General features: G+C 36.6%; 1 protein-coding gene across 3 annotated transcripts in view; it reads right to left on the reverse strand.

Annotated features, from left to right (window-relative positions):
- The window catches only part of CD200R1 (CD200 receptor 1), a 42,157-nt gene extending 23,832 nt beyond the window's left edge, over positions 1–18,325 (reverse strand). For all 3 annotated transcript variants that reach the window (XM_065942732.1, XM_065942731.1, XM_065942730.1), the window contains exon 1: positions 18,017–18,325. In XM_065942732.1, the coding sequence (XP_065798804.1) occupies positions 18,017–18,083 (67 nt within the window). In that variant the 5' untranslated portion in view covers positions 18,084–18,325. The remainder of the gene's footprint in view (positions 1–18,016) is intronic.
- Between the last annotated feature and the right edge of the window lie 277 nt (positions 18,326–18,602).

Consider the following 18,602-nt stretch of genomic DNA (forward strand, 5'->3'; position numbering starts at 1 on the left):
TAATTTGCATGTTATTCATTTGAGTCTCTGCATGTTGAAAAGTGGTATCATCCTCATTTTACAGATAAAGAAATTTAGACTTACAGTGATGAAGCAGATTGGTCAAAGTAACTCAGTTTCGGCTTCCCTGGTGGCTCGGATGGTAAAGAATCTGCCTGCAATACTGGAGACTTGGGTTCAATCCCTGGATTGGGAAGATGCCTGGGAGAAGGGGACAGCTATCCACTGTCCTCTTGCCTGGAGAATTTCATGGACAGAGGAGCCTGGTGGGCAATAGTCCATGGGGTCACAAAGAGTTGGACACAACTGAGAGGCTTTCACATTCACCCTAGCTTTTAAGCTGCTCCAATTGCCAAATTATTCTTATGCAAGTAGTTCTTACCACAATGAGTAGAAGCCAAGGGTTGGTTCCTAAGAAATACACTACCCATACATGTGTGCTAAGTCGCTTCAGTCATATCCGAATCTTTGCAGTGCTATGGACTGTAGCCTGGCAGGCTCTTCTGTCCATGGGGATTCTCCAGGCAAGAATACTGGAGTGGATTGCCATACCTACCTCCAGGGGGTCTTCCCAACTGAGTGATCGAACCTGCATCTTTTATGTCTCCTGTATTGGCAGGAGGGTTCTTTACCACTAGTCCCACCTGGGAAGCCCAAAATTAACCCAAAATGAGAGAGTTGGAGAAGCAAGTCCCAGCCATGTTTCTGTAGAAACACAGAGAGACAAAGGTCTGAAAGATCACATCAACAGGTAAGTCCATAGAATCAGGATTACTATAAAGGCACATGAACACAAGCATTATGAATTCTGGATCTGAATAGGAATAGTTAACCTAAGGAGGAGGATTTGAGACATTTGCCAAAATTCATGGGCCAAAACCACCACTCCCTCACTAGACTGTAAGCTCCAGGCGGGGCAGGGATTTTCATCTAGGTTGCTCATTCTTCATCCTCAGAGCTTAAAAGAGTGGTTTGCACAGCATCCTGGCAGGCAGCTGGCTCAAGTTGGGTTAAAAATTAAGGTCAACACAACCCTATAGTTGTGGACAATTTACAGAAAAAGAAGTATACATGTCTCCTAGTCATTTAGAAAGAAGGTCAACATCATTTATGGTAAAAGAAATGCAAATTAAAACAATGCAGAAATGCTATATCTTGCCTATAAGATCGTCAAAACCGAAAAGTTTAACAATATACTCTGTTTGCAAAACTGTAGAGCGATAGGCATGACATATATTGCTGGTGGGAATGTAAAATGTTACCATTTCAGTAATGGAAAATTTGACAATAAGTAGCAGTTACATATGCATTTTCCTCTTGACCCAGCCATATCACTTCCCAGAATCTATCCCAAAGCTATATAGGCAACAGTATGAAATACATTAATATATATAACAGAAGGCAGGTCATTACTACATTGTATTAGCAAGACTTTTAGAAATAATCCAAATCATAGGAAAATAGCTGTCTAAATTATAGAACAACCACAAAATGAAGTACCATGAAACCCTTAAAAAGAATGAGGGATATCTTTATAAACTATTACCAGAGTGATCTCTAGGACATAATGTTACATAAAAGAAGCAGGACAGATAAAAGTGTACATAGTATCAAATTTTGTGATATGCAGCTAGCCTAAAGCAATGCTTACAGAAATAATAATAGCTTTAAAGACTAATAACAAAATAGGAATTACCTAAAATCCACCCGAAGAAGTTAAAAACAAAAGAGAAAAATGAAAACAATAAAAGGAAGAGCAGAAATCAACAAAACAGAAAACAATAATAAATAAATAAATAAACAAGTAATAATTAACAAAATCAAAAGCTGGTTCTTCAGGCGTTCTCTGGTGGTCCAATGGTTAGAACTCAGTACTTTGACTAGAGAAGTTCAGATTCAATTCCCAGTCAGAGAACTAATATCCTATAAGCCACAGCACAGCTGAAAAAACAACAGGATGTGAAAAACGTTTACAATTCAATAACTTTTTTAATGAATTAAAAAAAAACAACAACAGGCAAATGACTTAAACAGACACTTGACCAAAAAAAGAAATTCAGATTACCAATAAATACACAAAAGAGATGTTCAACATTAGTACTCATAGAGGAAATACAGATTTAAATCACAATGAGACAATGATTATGCACCTATAACTATGGCTAAAGTTAAAAAGACTGATAATATATATTGGCGAAAATGTGAAACAACTGAAACTTTCACACATTATTAGGGGGAATATAAAAAAGTATAACTGCACTAGAAAGTTTATGGTATTTTTTCCAAAAGTCAAATACATGCCACATATAACCTTACCATTCCAATCCTAAGTATTTACCCAAGAGAAATGAAAACATGTCTACACAAAGACTTGTGCATGAATGTTCATAGAAGCTTTATTCACAGTATCCAAAAGCTAGAAACAACCCAAATGCCAGTCGACAGATAGCTAAGTTATCTGTATAATGGAATATTATTCAGCAGTGAAAAGGAACACACACAACAATGATGAATCTCAAAAATTCTTTTGAGTGAAATAAGGTAGATACAAAAGAGTACATACTAGATATCACACAAAAGAGTATACTAATATAAAATGCTAACTAATCTATGGGGACAAATGGCAAATCATTGGTTGCCCACAGATAGGAATAAAGACAAGGAAGGACTACTAGTATACATGGAGGAATATTTTGGGATGGAAATGTTTTGTATCTTGTTTGTGATGGTAATTACAGAAATATCTGACTTCAAAACCTCATCAAATTGTAACTTTTAAATATACCCAGTTAATTGTATATAAATTATCCCTCAGTTTAATTAAAAACAATGTCAGAAACATCAGGTTTTAACACACGTAATATTAGAACATGCATCCACACAAACAAACATAAAAGGAAATACAAATGAAAACCCCTTGGCACTGGAAATAATGTTTAAAAAAAAAAACCTTTTCCATCTAAGTCAAAATCATCAGTAGAAGTGAGATTGTTTTGTGATTTGACTATTAATGAAACCTCTTAGTCACTTTGAGCACTCGCTTTGAGTTTCCTTTCCCAAATCATCATTGTCATTTGCCTGAGCAAGTATATACCACCCACACAGTAGACACTGTATAGGCATGACTGTGCAAACCCACACTCCAAAGACTTCCTCCAGTGAGTGAAAAAGACTCTCAGAAATAGCACATGGTTTTCTTGTGTGATTTAACAGTTTTTAGCTATGTAAAATCCTGTGCTTTGCTGGGCTGTACTGACTAAAATAGTTAGAAATAGGCATTTCTGATATTTCACAATTCCCAGTAAAATCCCAGATTCAGTAACTGTTTATTAACCAAAGTAGAACATATATTATGCTATAATTAGTTGATATAGTGGCTTAGATTATTATTTCTAATATATGCTGATGGGAAACAAAAAGATTTTCTGCTCTTTCATTCATTTGCAAGGTTTTGGGAGCATACAAACAAGAAGTAAGGAGCCTGAACAAATGAATTTAAGCTGAAAGAATCCTAAAATTGAAGCAAAACTGTAGTCTAAAATACTTGGCTATGCTCTAATAAAATGACCATATAGCTATACAGGAGAATAATGTAGAAGAACTTTACTTTTACATTTCTTTTGATATTTCTCTCCGGAACTTGGGACTTCTATGCTAGTACTGACCTAATTAAAAGTCATTTTTATGGTTTATTGTGATATTTACATCTTTACTTGACATCTTTGTTGATATTTAACATTTAATGAACTTGCTATCAATACTTTTTTTAAAAGGAACATAGAATACATTAAAATATATTCAATATATTTCAATGCACTTAAATCTGTGCAAATATTCTGATATTTTACACAAGGAGGACCAAACAATAGAATTATTGCATTTTCCAGTCGGTGTTTCAAGCTTCTGATTTCAAAACTCTGCAAATTATCATAGCAAATACAGAACTGGATCATTTTGAATAAAGTAATGGTGGGAAAATATGAGAGATATGAGTTTTATTTCACTCTGCTTCTTTCCCAAATTACTTAAAATAATTAAATTTATAGACTCTAGTTCTCCCCTCTGCAAAATGCAGACTGTCATTCTTAATAAGTAAGGAATAACTAGTGAAAGATGTCTGAAGAGCATTACAAACTGAGGTTTTAAAGTCAGTAAAAAGGAAACTACATTTCTCCTAAAGATTCAAGCTTCATTTTAAATAAATGCAACTCTGAGACTGAGATCTTAATCACACAGACCCGGAAATTAAAATCACACTGCCAGAACAACCTTATTTAGCTATACTGAGCACATAACTTTTTCTAATCACCAGTATGGTAAAGTCAATACAGTACAGAAAGCTTTATCATAACTCTCTGGCTTCAGAAAGCTTAAAATATCAACCTTAACATTTTAGTTAGTATGTTTGTACTGTGTTTTATAAAACTGCATATTGTGGATGTAGGTTAGACACACAAGTATTATTTCCCAACAGTTTTTAGAGTTATGAATGGATTCAAACAAGAAGAGACCTTGAATTGTCTCCCTTTTTTAGAGGTTCTGAAAATGAGATGAATTGTCAGCCAAATAGTCTAATTATATTTCTTCCTTTGATGCAATAATTTTCACATTGGAAACTAGTGGAAATCCATGATAGTCAGCCAGAAAATCCATAAACTTTGGGGGAAGTTTTACAATAATGTACAATTTTATTTCTGATATATAATTAAAAAGTACACCACCCTGTAGGAATCATTGAAAGCATAGCCAGTTTTTCCCCCGGATTTTGTTACTTGCTAAATAGCAAACAGTAATGGTCGGAATGGGCTTCCCAAGTGGGTCAACGGTTAAGAGTCTGCCTGCAGTGCAGGAGACACAAGAGATGTGGGTTTCATTTCTGGGTTGGGAAGGTCTCTTGGAGTAGGAAATGGCAACCCACTCCAGTATTCTTGCCTGGAGAATTCCATAGACCCTGGAAGGCTACATGGAGTCAGAAAAGAGTCAGACATGACTTAGAGACTAAACAAAAACAACAGTTGGATTAACAGACTCAAGTGACTTTTTTCTCTACTAAAGCTACCTGAAAAGTAATGCAGTAATTTTATGAGAAATATTGGAAGTAAAGGAAATGAGCTTTTTTTTTTCTGCCTCCTAAGATGATAATCAGTCTTTCACTAGTAGTTTTCACTGAGATGGTATCTGAGTGACCACCTATCACATATATTAGAACTTTCGAACTGGTGGAGGTAAGCTGGAAGCTGCATTAATAATATTTATTTATTCAGTTACCATAACTAGGTCTTAATAAATACCTGTATCATGGAGCTTTCAGTCTAATAGGAATAATACACAGTAAACAAATAATAAAACAATTATATGAAACTGTAATAGCAACAAGTGAAAAGTATATAAAATGAACCTTGAGCAACTTATTCTAGTACTGAAGTGATAGGCAGCCTCTAAGATGGTCCCTACTTTCCTGGTAATTGTGTCTTTATAAAATCCCCTCCTCTTGTGTGTGGGCTGGATTTAGTAACACTTCTAACAAACACGATACAGCAGAAATGAATAGAATGTCACAGCCAAGATTAAGTTATAGAAAGACTATGGCTTCTACCCTCATGATTTCTCTCTCACTCACTCTTGGGTCACTGTGAGAGAATAAATATTTGTCTGTGGGTAGTTTATTATGCAGCAAGAGGTAATTGATACAAGACCCAATGAACAAGAAGCTGATATTAAGAAAGAGAATGAGAAACAGAACAGTCCAAATAGAAGTACTTTTATATGCAGAGAATGTGTACCTGGAGGGAATAGAATCTGAAAAAAGACTGGAGCTAAAAAAGAAAAAAAAAAATCAGCTTTTGCTATTAATCTAATCTTCCATAATGATTTCAGGATCTTTTTCCTGAGACAAGTGTATATTCCTATGGAAGGAGAACAGAAAAGAAAAACAAATGCTTGCCATTTGGGGAATATAAAATGAAATGTCTTTTAAAATGAAAACTATCTCCTTTATGTGTCTCATAGCTTAAAATTTCAATTATCATGATGCTTGCTTCCAAAAAGGAAAGAAACTGAAATGTAAAATAAGAGATTTGGGCTTCCCTTGTGGCTCAGCTGGTAAAGAATCTGCCTGCAATGTGGGAGACCTGGGTTCCATCTCTGGGTTGGGAAGATAGAATAACAATTGGAAAGATAATAACTATGTCAAAAACTGATCCTGGTAACACAATAAATCTATTTTGTGTTCTTATACTTTAATTTATGAACATTATTTACATCTTAAAATGCATTAATTTAGTAGCAGACAACACCTAATCAACTGTTCAGTAAACAACACACTGAGTAGAAACCCAAAGCTTTAGCAGAGACAAAAATAGAAAAAAACACCACAATTAGAGTAACAAAATCAACTAACCTTTTGGCTAACGTTAAAATAAATAAATTTCAATGTATAACCTCTGTAATATTGTGCAGATTACTCTCTGAAACTCAGTTGCTCTATCTACATTTGTGGGAATTTAATATCTGATAGGAATAGGCATTCAAATTCATAAGGGGAAGAATGATTATATCATTGGTAAATGATACTAGGAGAACTAACTAGCCTCTTGGGAAAAAATATGGACAGGAAACAGTGCTAATAAAAACCATATTGCTGGGACTAATTTTTGTGTATGTGACAATAGTCACAAAGTCCACATCATTTTAGTAGGACACAGTATTAATAAAAGTCATATTGTCGGGCTAACTTTTTTTCAGGCAATTACCATCACATAGTCCAAAACTAGGTAATGAAAACAAATTTGTTCCCTAGCTCATGGTAGTTGTTGTACAAATGTGTATCAGTGATCACAAAGGTCAGTGTGTTTGGTGAACAGAGAGTGAATATATACACATATCAGATATACCAAGATATAGGCATACCACATTTTACTGCCCTTCACTTTACTATGTTTTTTACAAATTGCAGGTTTATGGCAACCTTGTGTTGTGAGATGATGGTTAACATTTTTTAGTAATAAAATATTTTAATTAAGGTGTGTACATTGTTTTTTTATACATAATGCTATTATACACTTATACACTACAGTATAGTGTTGTTGGGCTCCTCTGTTCATGGGATTTCCCAGGCAAAAATGTTGGAGTAGGGTGCCATTCCCTTCTTTAGGAGATCTTTCTGACCCAGGGACCAAACCCACAATGCTTATGTCTCCTGCATTGCCAGTAGATTCTTTACTGAAGCGCCAGCAGGGAAGTCACAGTATAGTGTAGACATAACTTTTTTCTTTAGACAAAACTTTTACATGCACTGGGAAACCAAAAATTTGTGTGTCTCAGTTTATTGTGATATTCACTTTATTGTGGTGGTCTGGAACCAAACACACAATATCTCCAAAATGTGCCTTATATTTTAGGATATTAATGCTGGTATATTTTTTAATTCTAAGAAAAAAATAGAAAAAAACAAAAAGTTGGTATGTAGGGGCCAATAAATAAGTTATGAAATAATATCTATGAAAGAGCTTTAGAAACTGTAAAATGATAATTATGATATAATTTTTTGAATGTTTGTCAAATTCAGACATAGTATTAAGTGCTTTATATATATATATCATTTAACTCAATCCTCAAAGCAACCCTAAACACCATCTCAGGGGGGTTGGGTAAAATTTCCCAATTTAAAAATATTGGCAGCTAATTCAAAATTTTAAAAATATTACATGAGCCAATCAAAAGTGTCCCTAAGCCAGATCCAGCCCATGGACTGCCACATCACTGTCTTTGATGTGGAAATTAAAGACAAGGTCAAAATGAGAGTCTTGAAACATTTAAAATTAGGGATCTAATGAAGGAAGTAAAGTTAGCAGAAACAATGAAGAAAAGTAGAAAGTAAATGTGGGGTTTTGAAGCCAGGGAAAGAGAAGTTTTCAAGACACAAATAATCAAGGTCAAATCATGTATGAAAAATTTTAAAGTAAGGAGTAAGAGGCATTATGATCTGCTAACAAAATCCACAGAGATCATTAAGAGCTGTAAGAGAGTAGTGTTAGTACAGAGGGACTAGCAGAACAATTACAAGGGCCCAAGCAGAAGCAATTGTCAACAACTGTAGACTTGCTCTTTCAAGAATTTTGACCCTGAAAATATCAGAGAATGAGACAGTAACTTTATCCTTTCATGTCAAATCTGAAAGAGAGAGATGGGGCAATGTCTGAAACTAGAAGGCCTGAGTGGGTATTTGAGTCGTACCGCCTATTTGTAGACAGAGGGAGCGCTAGCAGTTACAACAATGAAGGAGGCTAACTGGCATGCAGGATCCTAGAGGTTGTGGGAGGGGATGAGACAAATGCAAAATGAAGGTTTGCTTTTGAAGAGATTGACACTTGGTTACTCAGAGAGAAGCATAAAGGGCAAGAGTGGTTACAGATACCAGAGACATTTTGAGGAAGTTTAGGTTGAAAAACACTTTCTGAGTATACCTGGGCCTCCTGAGTGGTACAGTGGCAAAGAATCTACCTGCCAATGCAGGAGACACAAGAGATGCAGGTGATCCCTGGGTCAGGAAGATCCCCTGGAGGAGGAAATGGCAACCCACTCCAGTATTCTTGCCTGGGAAATCCCATGGACAGAGGAGCCTGGTGGGCTATAGTCCATGGCATAACAAAGAGTTGGACCCGACTGAGAAACTAAGCAGACACAAACACGCAGGTTGACAAACACTTTCTGAGTATACCTACTCTGTGTCAAGTAGCTGTGCAGAACTTTAGGAATCAGATCAGTTCAGTTCAGTTCAGTTGCTCAGTTGTGTCTGACTCTTTGCAACCCCATGAATCTCAGTATGCCAGGCCTCCCTGTCCATCACCAACTCCTGGAGTTTACTCAAACTCATGTCCATCGAGTCAGTGATGCCATCCAGCCATCTCATCCTCTGTCGTCCCCTTCTCCTCCTGCCCTCAATCCCTCCCAGCATCAGGGTCTTTTCCAATGAGTCAGCTCTTCACATCATATGGCCAAAGTATTGGAGCTTCAGCTTCAGCATCAGTCCTTCCAATGAATATTTACAGTTGATTTCCTTGAGAATGGACTGGTTTGATCTCCTTACAGTCCAAGGGACTCTCAAGAGTCTTCTCCAACACCACAGTTCAAAAGCATCAATTCTTTGGCACTCAGCTTTCTTCACAGTCCAACTCTCACATCCATACATGACCACTGGAAAAACCATAGCTTTGACTAGAATAAATAAGGCAAGGTGTTGGCTGTCAGAAACCTTAATATTTGGGGAAGTTAAATTCCACATTGGGTGACAGGTAAATCTGAAGGTGAGCAGCCTGTAGAGCTGGGACAACGGGGATAGTTTAAGTGATGAAGAAAGACCTGACATGGTGTTCTTAATCATGGCTCCCATCAGAATCACCTGCAAAGATTTGTTAAAGTCCAGATGCCCTGAAAGTTGTGTTTACGTAGGCTTGAAATAGCATCACTGCATCTTTAATATTTTAGGCCCTGTGGGTGACTCTGTCTGGAAACTAACTTCATATTATTGGCTCAGAACAACCTCTGAGTAACATCTAAGAAACAGTCAGTAAAGGGCAGATATAATGATTTTTGTTTGGAGAATGAAAACAACTAGATTTAATTATTTTGAATCTACAAATGTGAACTTTTTTTTCCAAAAGTGTCAATATCACAAAAATAAATCATAAGACCAGATAGTCTCAAATTATGTAATAGCTCATGTGTGCTCAGTCGTGTTCCACTCTTTTTGACCCCATGGACTGTAGCCTATCAAGCTTCTCTGTCCATGGGATTTTCCAGACAAGAATACTGGAGTGGGTTGCCATTTCCTCCTCCAGGAGATCTTCCCAACCCAGGGATTGAAACTGTATTCCCTGAATTGCAGGCAGATTCATAAACCATAGGGAAAGATGGCATAGTATTCCATGGTAAAGTAACAAAATGGCAAGGACAAAGAAAGGAAATCACTAAGCAACTTAAAACTTTATGTGAGAACACCCTTTAAACGCACTTAGGCTCCCCTCTGTTGACAGAAAAAAAAAAAAAAATCAGATTCTGCTTTCTCCTTCTAGCTGTGATCCTATCTCCTTTCTTTGCTGCCAAACTTCTAGAAATAGTGGTCTGAACCCACAGCCTCCATTTCCTATCCACCCACACCCTTCTCAAGGTTAGCAATCTTGTGGCTCCTACGTCCTTCCATTCAGGCCACAATTTTGAATGTCACCAGGCCCTTTACAGTCAACCTTTAGGCCTTTCTTCAGTGCTTAAGCTCCTGGACTGCTTGGCATATTTTGATGCTATTGACCATTTTCCTCTTCTGCAGCCATGAAATTAAAAGATGTTTGCTCTTTGGAAGAAAAGCTATAACAAATCTAGACAGCATAGTAAAAAGCAGAGACATCACTTTGCCAACAAAGGTGTGTATGGTCAAAGCTATGGTTTCTTCAGTAGTCATGTATGGATGTGAGAGTTGGACCATAAAGAAGGCTTAGCACCAAACAATTGATGCTTTTGAACTGTGGTGTTGGAGAAGATTTTTGAGATTCCCTTGGATAGCACAGATCAAACCAGTCAGTCATAAAGGAAATCAATCCTGAATATTCACTGGAAGGACTAATGCTGAAGCTCCAACATTTTGGCCACCTGATAGGAAGAGCTAACTCATTAGAAAAGACCCTGATGCTGGGAAAGATCAAAGGCAGGAGGAGAAGGGGACAATAGAGGATGAGATGGTTGGATGGCATCACTGACTTGATGGACATGAGTTTGATTAAACTCTGAGAGTTGGTGATAGACAGGGAAGCCTGGCATGCTGCAGTCCATGGGGTCACAAAGAGTCAGACACAACTGAGCGACTGAACTGAACTGAACTGAACAATCAATTTCAACATCTAAGACAACCAAATCAACATCAGTTCATAAAAACACAATGATATTTAAAGAATCACAATGATATTAAAAAGACAGACTAAGAAAGTTCCACTTGGTTTATGGCCCTGTAAGCTTCAACACAATAACAACTGGAAATTCTGGACAAAATATAAAAGCTATCTGAAGCCACTGGAAAGTAGAAAAAGCAAGATTTTTGAGGGGTATCAATCCTTGAGAGAAGGAAATGTTCCCATATTTACCACTTCTAGTCCTAGGAAATGCTGCAGCTGGCAGGACACTGGACAGCTAAAACTCTAAGAGGAAAAAAAATTTCATGGTTTTCTGAAGAACAAAAAGATAGATTTCAGGGCAACCTTGGTCTCTTGAAATTGAGAGGCAGAAAGTAAGAGTTCAAACTCCTTATATAAACTGCATGCACATCTCTGGCTAATCCCAAGCCCCACATGGCAGGGCATACTTAAGCCAACCAACTAAAGGTAAAAGCACTGAGATTTAAAATATTGTCCAAAAGAGAGTTTTTAGTTTGAGTTTCACCAAGTTAAATGTTTTTGGGGAAAAAAAATCAACAAAGTAATAGAATATAGTCTCTAAGATGTAATATTCACAATATAAATAAATTTACTCACTATACAGAGAACCAGGAAATTGTGACCCATTTTTAGGAGGAAAAAAAAAAAACATTAAAAGGAGATAAACCTCAAATTGACCCAGATATTGTAATTATCAGACAAGTACCATAAAGTAGAGATTAAACTATTCTCAGTGATATAAAAGAAAATAGGCTCACAATGAATGAAGAAACAGAAAAACCTCAACCGAAAGAAAAGAAACAAGTTACAATATAAATGGAAACTATAAAATAGAAAAATACAAGATGGCCTTAACAGAAGAATAGAAATGAGAGAAGAAATTGTTATCAAACTTAAAAATATATCAATAGAAGAGCAATCTGAAGAGCAGAGAGAAAAAAAAAAATAACTGAAAGAAAAAACAAAAACAAAAAACCTATAATAGCCACAAGGGCCTTCAATGAAGTAGCAGAACTTCTAACATAGAAAGCTGATAGATAAATATTTGGAGAAAGTAGTGATTAAAAATTTCCCTAAATTTACCAAGAAGCATAAATTTACAGATTCAACAATTTCAGTAATCCTCAAGTAGTATAAATATAAAAATAACCATACATAGACATATTAAAAGTGGTGAGAACTGACAATGAAAAAAATCTTGAAAGCGGCCAGAAAAAAACATGACACATTAATGTTCTGAGCGTCTGCCAACTTTTCATCAGAAATGGGGAAACAACATTTTTTAAATGGTGAAAGAAAAAAGTCAACCAGAATTCTATATCCAGCAAAAATATGCAAGAGCAAATACGCAAGAATGAAGCATATTCAGATAAAAGGAAACTAAGAAAACTCCTCGCCAGCAGGACTACACTACTAGTGAGGATAATAGAAGTTATTTAGGTTGAAGGGAAATAGCACCAGACAGAAATTCAGAAATTCAGGAAGGAATGAAGAATATTTGAAACAGCAGCTATGGTGGAGATAGTACATGTACCCAGAATCCTATTTTAGGAATGACTTTTTGGTCCTGCTGTTAGGAGCACTGTCAGCAGACAGCCTTCAGTTCTCACACCTTCAGAGATCATCTCAGTTATCCCATGCAAAGTCAGACTTTTCCCAGAGCAGTCCATATCTGTTGACTAATTTGGAGGTATAAGGCCCATAAGACATTCTGATTCAATGCAGAGCCTCTCTGGAGCCACTCTAACTCTAGAAATCCACATGCAGTCAGATGAGGGTGTCATGGTTGGGATTGCTGGACTTCTCCCTCTGCTGACTTGCCCTATTTTCCAGCTGCTGCTTCCAAGAATCCTCACTAATAAACTTTCTCTGCTTAAAACTCAACTTTTAAAGTTTATAACTATTAAAAATGTAATGGTTTGATTCTTAGGAGCAATTAGCATCACACAGACCCAAGTCATTTTGTAGTCACAGATCTGCTCCCTAATCCTATTTAGGAATTTCAAATCTGTGTTGATGACAACAAGGGGAAGAGGCAAAAGTATATCCATGGTTACTGCATCTTAATCACTGTACAGATTGAGTTTTCAGATACAGCAGAAAACCAAATGACAACCGAGTTATTTTATTAACTAGCACCATTAACTGGAGTACTCATGACTTTGTTGGAAGGGAATTTAGCTCCTGCGGAATTCTCTGATTTGTTCCCATTTCCTTATTTCTATCCTCAACCTATTAGCATCTCTACATACAACTTCTCATCTTAGTCTGCAATTTCAGAAGAGCTTCTGTCCTCTTAAAGTGAAGCATTCCATCTATACTACAGAGTGTCTCCTTCCCCACCTCTTCTCGGATCTTATTCTCTGTTATAAAGAAGAAGAAATAATTATCATTCCTAGAACCCAAATCCAAAAATCTGTAGAGCTTATTCTGTTATTTTTATCTCAATGTGTACTCTTTCTGTGGGATCCTCCACCATGAATAATTCATGAAGCCTGGAATGTGCTATACTTCCAAGTACCAATAGAGATTTTCATCCTGTGTGTTTGCCATCTCTAGATTGAATTTAACATCTTCCTCTGCAAAGAAACTTCCCTTCTTAGCCACCAATGACTCTCAGTGATACCATGGGCCTTCCTAAAATGGAAATTCAAGGGTAAGAACCCTTGCTCCTGCTTCAAAATAAAGCTTTGCCAAGTGCCACTCCCACTCAGTGAGATACTGCTGCCACATTTTTTCCAAAATATTATTTTATTATATTATTTCCCCCAAAAGTTACAGTTTCCAAGTTCTTTTGTTTACTGATTAAGGATTCCTGAAATGTAGCCTTATTTCCTGAGATCATATAACAATCTCTGTTATATCAAGCTACAGTTCTTTCGCTCCCTGAACCACCTGCCTTTGATCATGCTGCACACCTGCTCCTCCCAATTCCTCTCTCTATTTCCCCATCTATCAACCTATCATTCAAGACCCTTCTCCTCCAGAAAGCCTACAATAACTCCAACACCATTTCAAGACTGACTGATTTAAAATGTTCTCCATTTGTTTCATTTTAGCTTGATCTCTCTAATGTAGATGGCAAATAATTTTTAGGCCCTATTCTCTTTCTCTGTCTCTCTCTCTCTCTCTCACACACACACACAATATACATGCAATCAATAACGTCTAACCAGATTGACAGAGAGAAGAAACAAATTATCAGCATGAGGGACAAAATAAGAGATTATGCAGATGCCAAAATCTGCAGATGCCAAAAGGATTTGTTGCTGTTGTTCAGTTGCTCAGTCATTTCCAACTCTTTGCGACACTATGGACTGCAGCACGCCAGTCTTCCCTTCCTTCACTATATCCTGGAGTTTGCTCAAATTCACGTCCATTGAATCAATGATGCCAACCATCTCACCCTCTATCGGCCTCTTCTCCTTCTGCCTTCATTTTTCACAGCCTCAGGCTCTTTTCTAACAAGTCAGCTCTTTGCATCAGGTGGCCAAAGTATCCAGGTTTCTCAGGAGGCAGATAAGGTAGTCTGATATTCCCATCTCTTTAAGAATTTTCCACAGTTTGTTGTCATCCACACAGTCAAAGGCTTTAGCATAGTCAATGAAGCAGATGTTTTTCTGGAATTCCCTTGCTTTCTCTATGGTCCAACAAATATTGACAATTTGATATTTGTTTCCTCTGCCTATTCTAAACCCAACTTGTACATCTGGAAGTTCTCAGGTCACATACTACTGAAGACTAGCTTGAAGGATTTTGAGCATAACCTTATTAAAATGAGAAATGAGCTCAACTGTATGGTAGTTTGAACATTCTTTGGCATTGCCTTTCTTTGAGATTGGAATGAAAACTGACATTTTCCAATCCTGTGGCCACTGCTTGAGTTTTCCAAATTTGCTGACATATTGAGACCAGCACTTTAACTGCATCATCTTTTAGGATTTGAAATAGTTCAACTGGAATTCCATCACCTCCACTATCTTTGTTCATAGTAATCCTTCCTAAGGTCACTTGACATCTTCACATTCAGGATGTTTGGATCTAGGTGAGCGACCACACTATCGTGGTTATCTGGGTCATTAAGACCTTTTTTGTGCAGTTCTTTTTTGTGTGTATTCTTGCCACCTCTTTTTAATATCTTCTGCTTCTGTTAGGTCCTTACCATTTCTGTCCTTCATTGTGCCCTTCACTGCATGAAATATTCCCTTGATGTCCCCAATCTTTTTGAAGAGATCTCTAGTTTTTTCCATTCTATTGTTTTCCTCTATTTCTTTGCATTGTTCACATAAGAAGGTCTTCTTATCTCTCCCTGCTGTTCTCTGGAACTCTGCATTCAGTTGGATATATCTTTCCCTTTCTCCCTTGCTTTTCATTTCTCTTCTTTTCTCAGCTACTTGTAAAGCCTCCTCAGACAACCACTTTGCCTTTTTTGCATTTCTTTTTTCTTTGGAATGATTTCAGTCACTGACTCCCGTACAATGTTACGAACCTCTGTCCATAGTTCTTCAGGCACTGTCCACCAGACCTAATCCCTTGAATCTATTCATCACCTCTACTGTATAATCATAAGGGATTTGATTTAGGTCATACCTGAATGACGTAGTGGTTTTCCTTACTTTCTTCAATTTAAGCCTGAATTTTGCAATAAGAAGCTGATGTTCTGAGCCATAGTCAGCTCCAGGTCTTTTTTTTTGCTGACTGTATAGAGCTTTTCCATCTTTGGCTACAAAGAATATAACCAATCTGATTTCAATATTGACCATTTATTAATTGCTTAAGCATGGATGTTTAGAGGATACCACACCTAAAAATTACTATAATGTGGAAATTCATAGCTGTTAAAAATTAGAAAAGGAAGAGAAGACTGAAATCAATGAGGACAAACATCTTTTTCACATTGCTTTTAATCTCTTTTTCCTTCTTTTGTAAACCTGCTGAAGCTGCCACTCAGCCCTGCCTTGATTTTTATCTCCTCTTGTGACTGCCTGCTCCCATTGGAAGATAATAATAAATGGTTAAAATTAGCCCAAAGAAGAAAAAAAATGGAGGATTTCTTTCCAGTAACTCATAATCTCAATATTAGTGACTTTTATCAAAGAAAAGAGTTGTTTGATGGGGACATCAAAATATAATTTGAAAACAAGAAAAAAATCTAGAAGACAATAGTATAAAATAAAAAGAAAGATGTGGCCTGGGGTAAAGGGAGTTTGAGGGAAGCAGACTAGATACAGGGCTAGAGATCTTTTCTCTGCAATGAATGATTAGCATTCTTTTTATTTTTCCCTCTCAGACACTTTCTTAAAAAATCTTATCCATCAACTACCACATTACTTGAATTTACAAGCAAATAAGTAAACAAAAAAGTAAATAATTTTTTTTTAATGGCATGTCTTACAGTGAAGTCATTAGCTCTCTTTCTCCTTTATGAGTTTGTCTTGTCTAATAAAGTGAGTTATTTCTCTTTGGCAGTATTAATAACAAAGCAGTATTAGTAATAAAGATATAAACTCATGCCTCAAGGGCTTTGCATATCATCATTCTGAATTACTTCATGGTGAACTTATCATGTCAAATCACTGCCCAAAATGTAATTTGCTTTTCTATATCTTTCTCTTAAATATTCTGATAACATTATAATTATAGAAGCACAGATTTCAGAGATTTGATATTGGTAGTATTTCCTAGCTGTGGTTAGAAATAGTTTTAAAATCCAAGCCTTTAAACTATCAAATTCAAAATTATTGATTATGTTTTAATCATGATTTTTTTTTCTTTTACCCCAAAGTCATATTGCAGCTTAACATAAATAACTCATTGTCTAGCTGACATTCCTTGCCAAGTTGGGTCTTATACAGGTTTCTATAAAAACTTTCTTCAACAAGATCTCAACTACTGAAAGATTCAGATCATTCGATTTTTTTTAAATGAGTTAATACTCCACTCAGTTTATAACTAAGTATTGACTTAATGGTGCTTGCTAGTAAGAAGCATAAAGACTAAGTATTGAGGAAAAGTGCCTATTCAGATGTTTACTGATGCTTACAAACATATATTAGTACTAGGAATGACTGTCATATACTAGTAGTATAAACTTGGACAAATTTCACCTCTCTATACCTCAGTTTCTACCTTTGTAAGGTGGAAAAATGTCTTCTATGCCTACTTCGCTGGGCTGCTGTGCAGATCAAAGGAGAAAAATTATGTGAAAGCACTCCATAGAAAAGTTCAGTAATACAGCATAGTTACTTTATGCGTGCTCACCTAAATGAGGAAAAGCAGATGTTTTGCTGGAAGACAGGCAGTTTTAAAATCATTTATATGAGAAAAAAATACCTTTTTTCCTTTGAATTACTAAACTATAAAATTTAAAACCAAATGTTTCCCTGCAGCTGCTCCCATCAACTAAAAGTGAAACCTGAAAACTCCCTCCTACGTCAACTCCTACCAACCCTCTGTAGTGAAACCAGGACACCCCCACAAGAGCCCCAATGTCTCCACAACTCTTGCAGGAACCTAGATGTTGAAGAGTGTGTCTTCTAATCCAGAAAGAGTCTCTGACAGCCCACACATATTAAAATAAATACAGACCTACATCACAGACACAACATCAAACTTCTGAATGTGTTATATTTTTAAAAGTGCCTGGTCATCGAAAGTGACAAGAGAGCAATAAACTTTCCTAATTTATACTGTTAACAATACAGACATAAATAGATTGGGATTACTAAGTTGCTTAAGAAGAGGAGACGAAAATAGTTCCACTTTCCTCAGGTGACTTGGATTGCTACTAGAAAGTAATTTATTCTGCCTCACCCTAAAAAGGGGTAGGGGGAATGAGGAAGTAGGCAGTGGGGTAAAGTATAGATATATGTATAATGTAGTAGGATACAAAATAAAATAAGCAAGACAAAGGGGAAAATAAGAATAAAAAAGTGAAGTAAATCTAGGAGGAAACTCTCCCCTCCCCCATAACTCCGACTGTAATTGCTGTGCTCTGCCCCCATAAGAAAGGCAAAGAAAGCTCAGGAAAAGCTGTGACCATGTTTCTCACCTGTCGTTCTCCTGCTACCCTCCCAAAGAAAATTCAAACTCACCTGCAACTAAGAAGAAAGTCAAAATTAGTCGTAGCTGAAGATCAGAAGTTATCCAAGCGCAGGGCATTTCTGTTTCCTTATTTTGTGCCTTTCACTCAGCACTGTTCCTCCACACAGGTGTAAAAGGAGCTGTGGACATGGTGAGGCTCTGTCTGATTGATTCTTCCGTACTGGATCTTCTTAGCCCATTAGCAGCACAGCACTTCTTTCCTCCTAGCCCCTTCCTTCAACTCTATGTGTTTCAGCCAGATTAGTAACTTGGAACAGAAGAAACTTCGCTGGAACTTGACACAGCAATAGATTTCCTGTATGAAGTCTGAAGCAAAGACAGAGGAAGCGGATTGATTGAGTTATCTTTCAGCTCATTGGTCCTCCTCTCACTTCTGCTATACACAGATAAACTCTACAGTAAGGCACTGAATGTGTCCAAGACAAACTGATTTGTCTAAACTTGGTTTAAAGGGTAAAACAAGATATTTATCTATATATGGCCCATCCCTGTAAATTTCATCGTAACTTTTAAAAGTTATCTCCAGGTTGAAGAGGTGTACAGTCTTAGTAACCAAGCTTGAAATAAAGGATTTTT

Source organism: Muntiacus reevesi, chromosome 8 (assembly GCF_963930625.1).
Source record: "Muntiacus reevesi chromosome 8, mMunRee1.1, whole genome shotgun sequence".
NCBI lineage: Eukaryota > Metazoa > Chordata > Mammalia > Artiodactyla > Cervidae > Muntiacus > Muntiacus reevesi.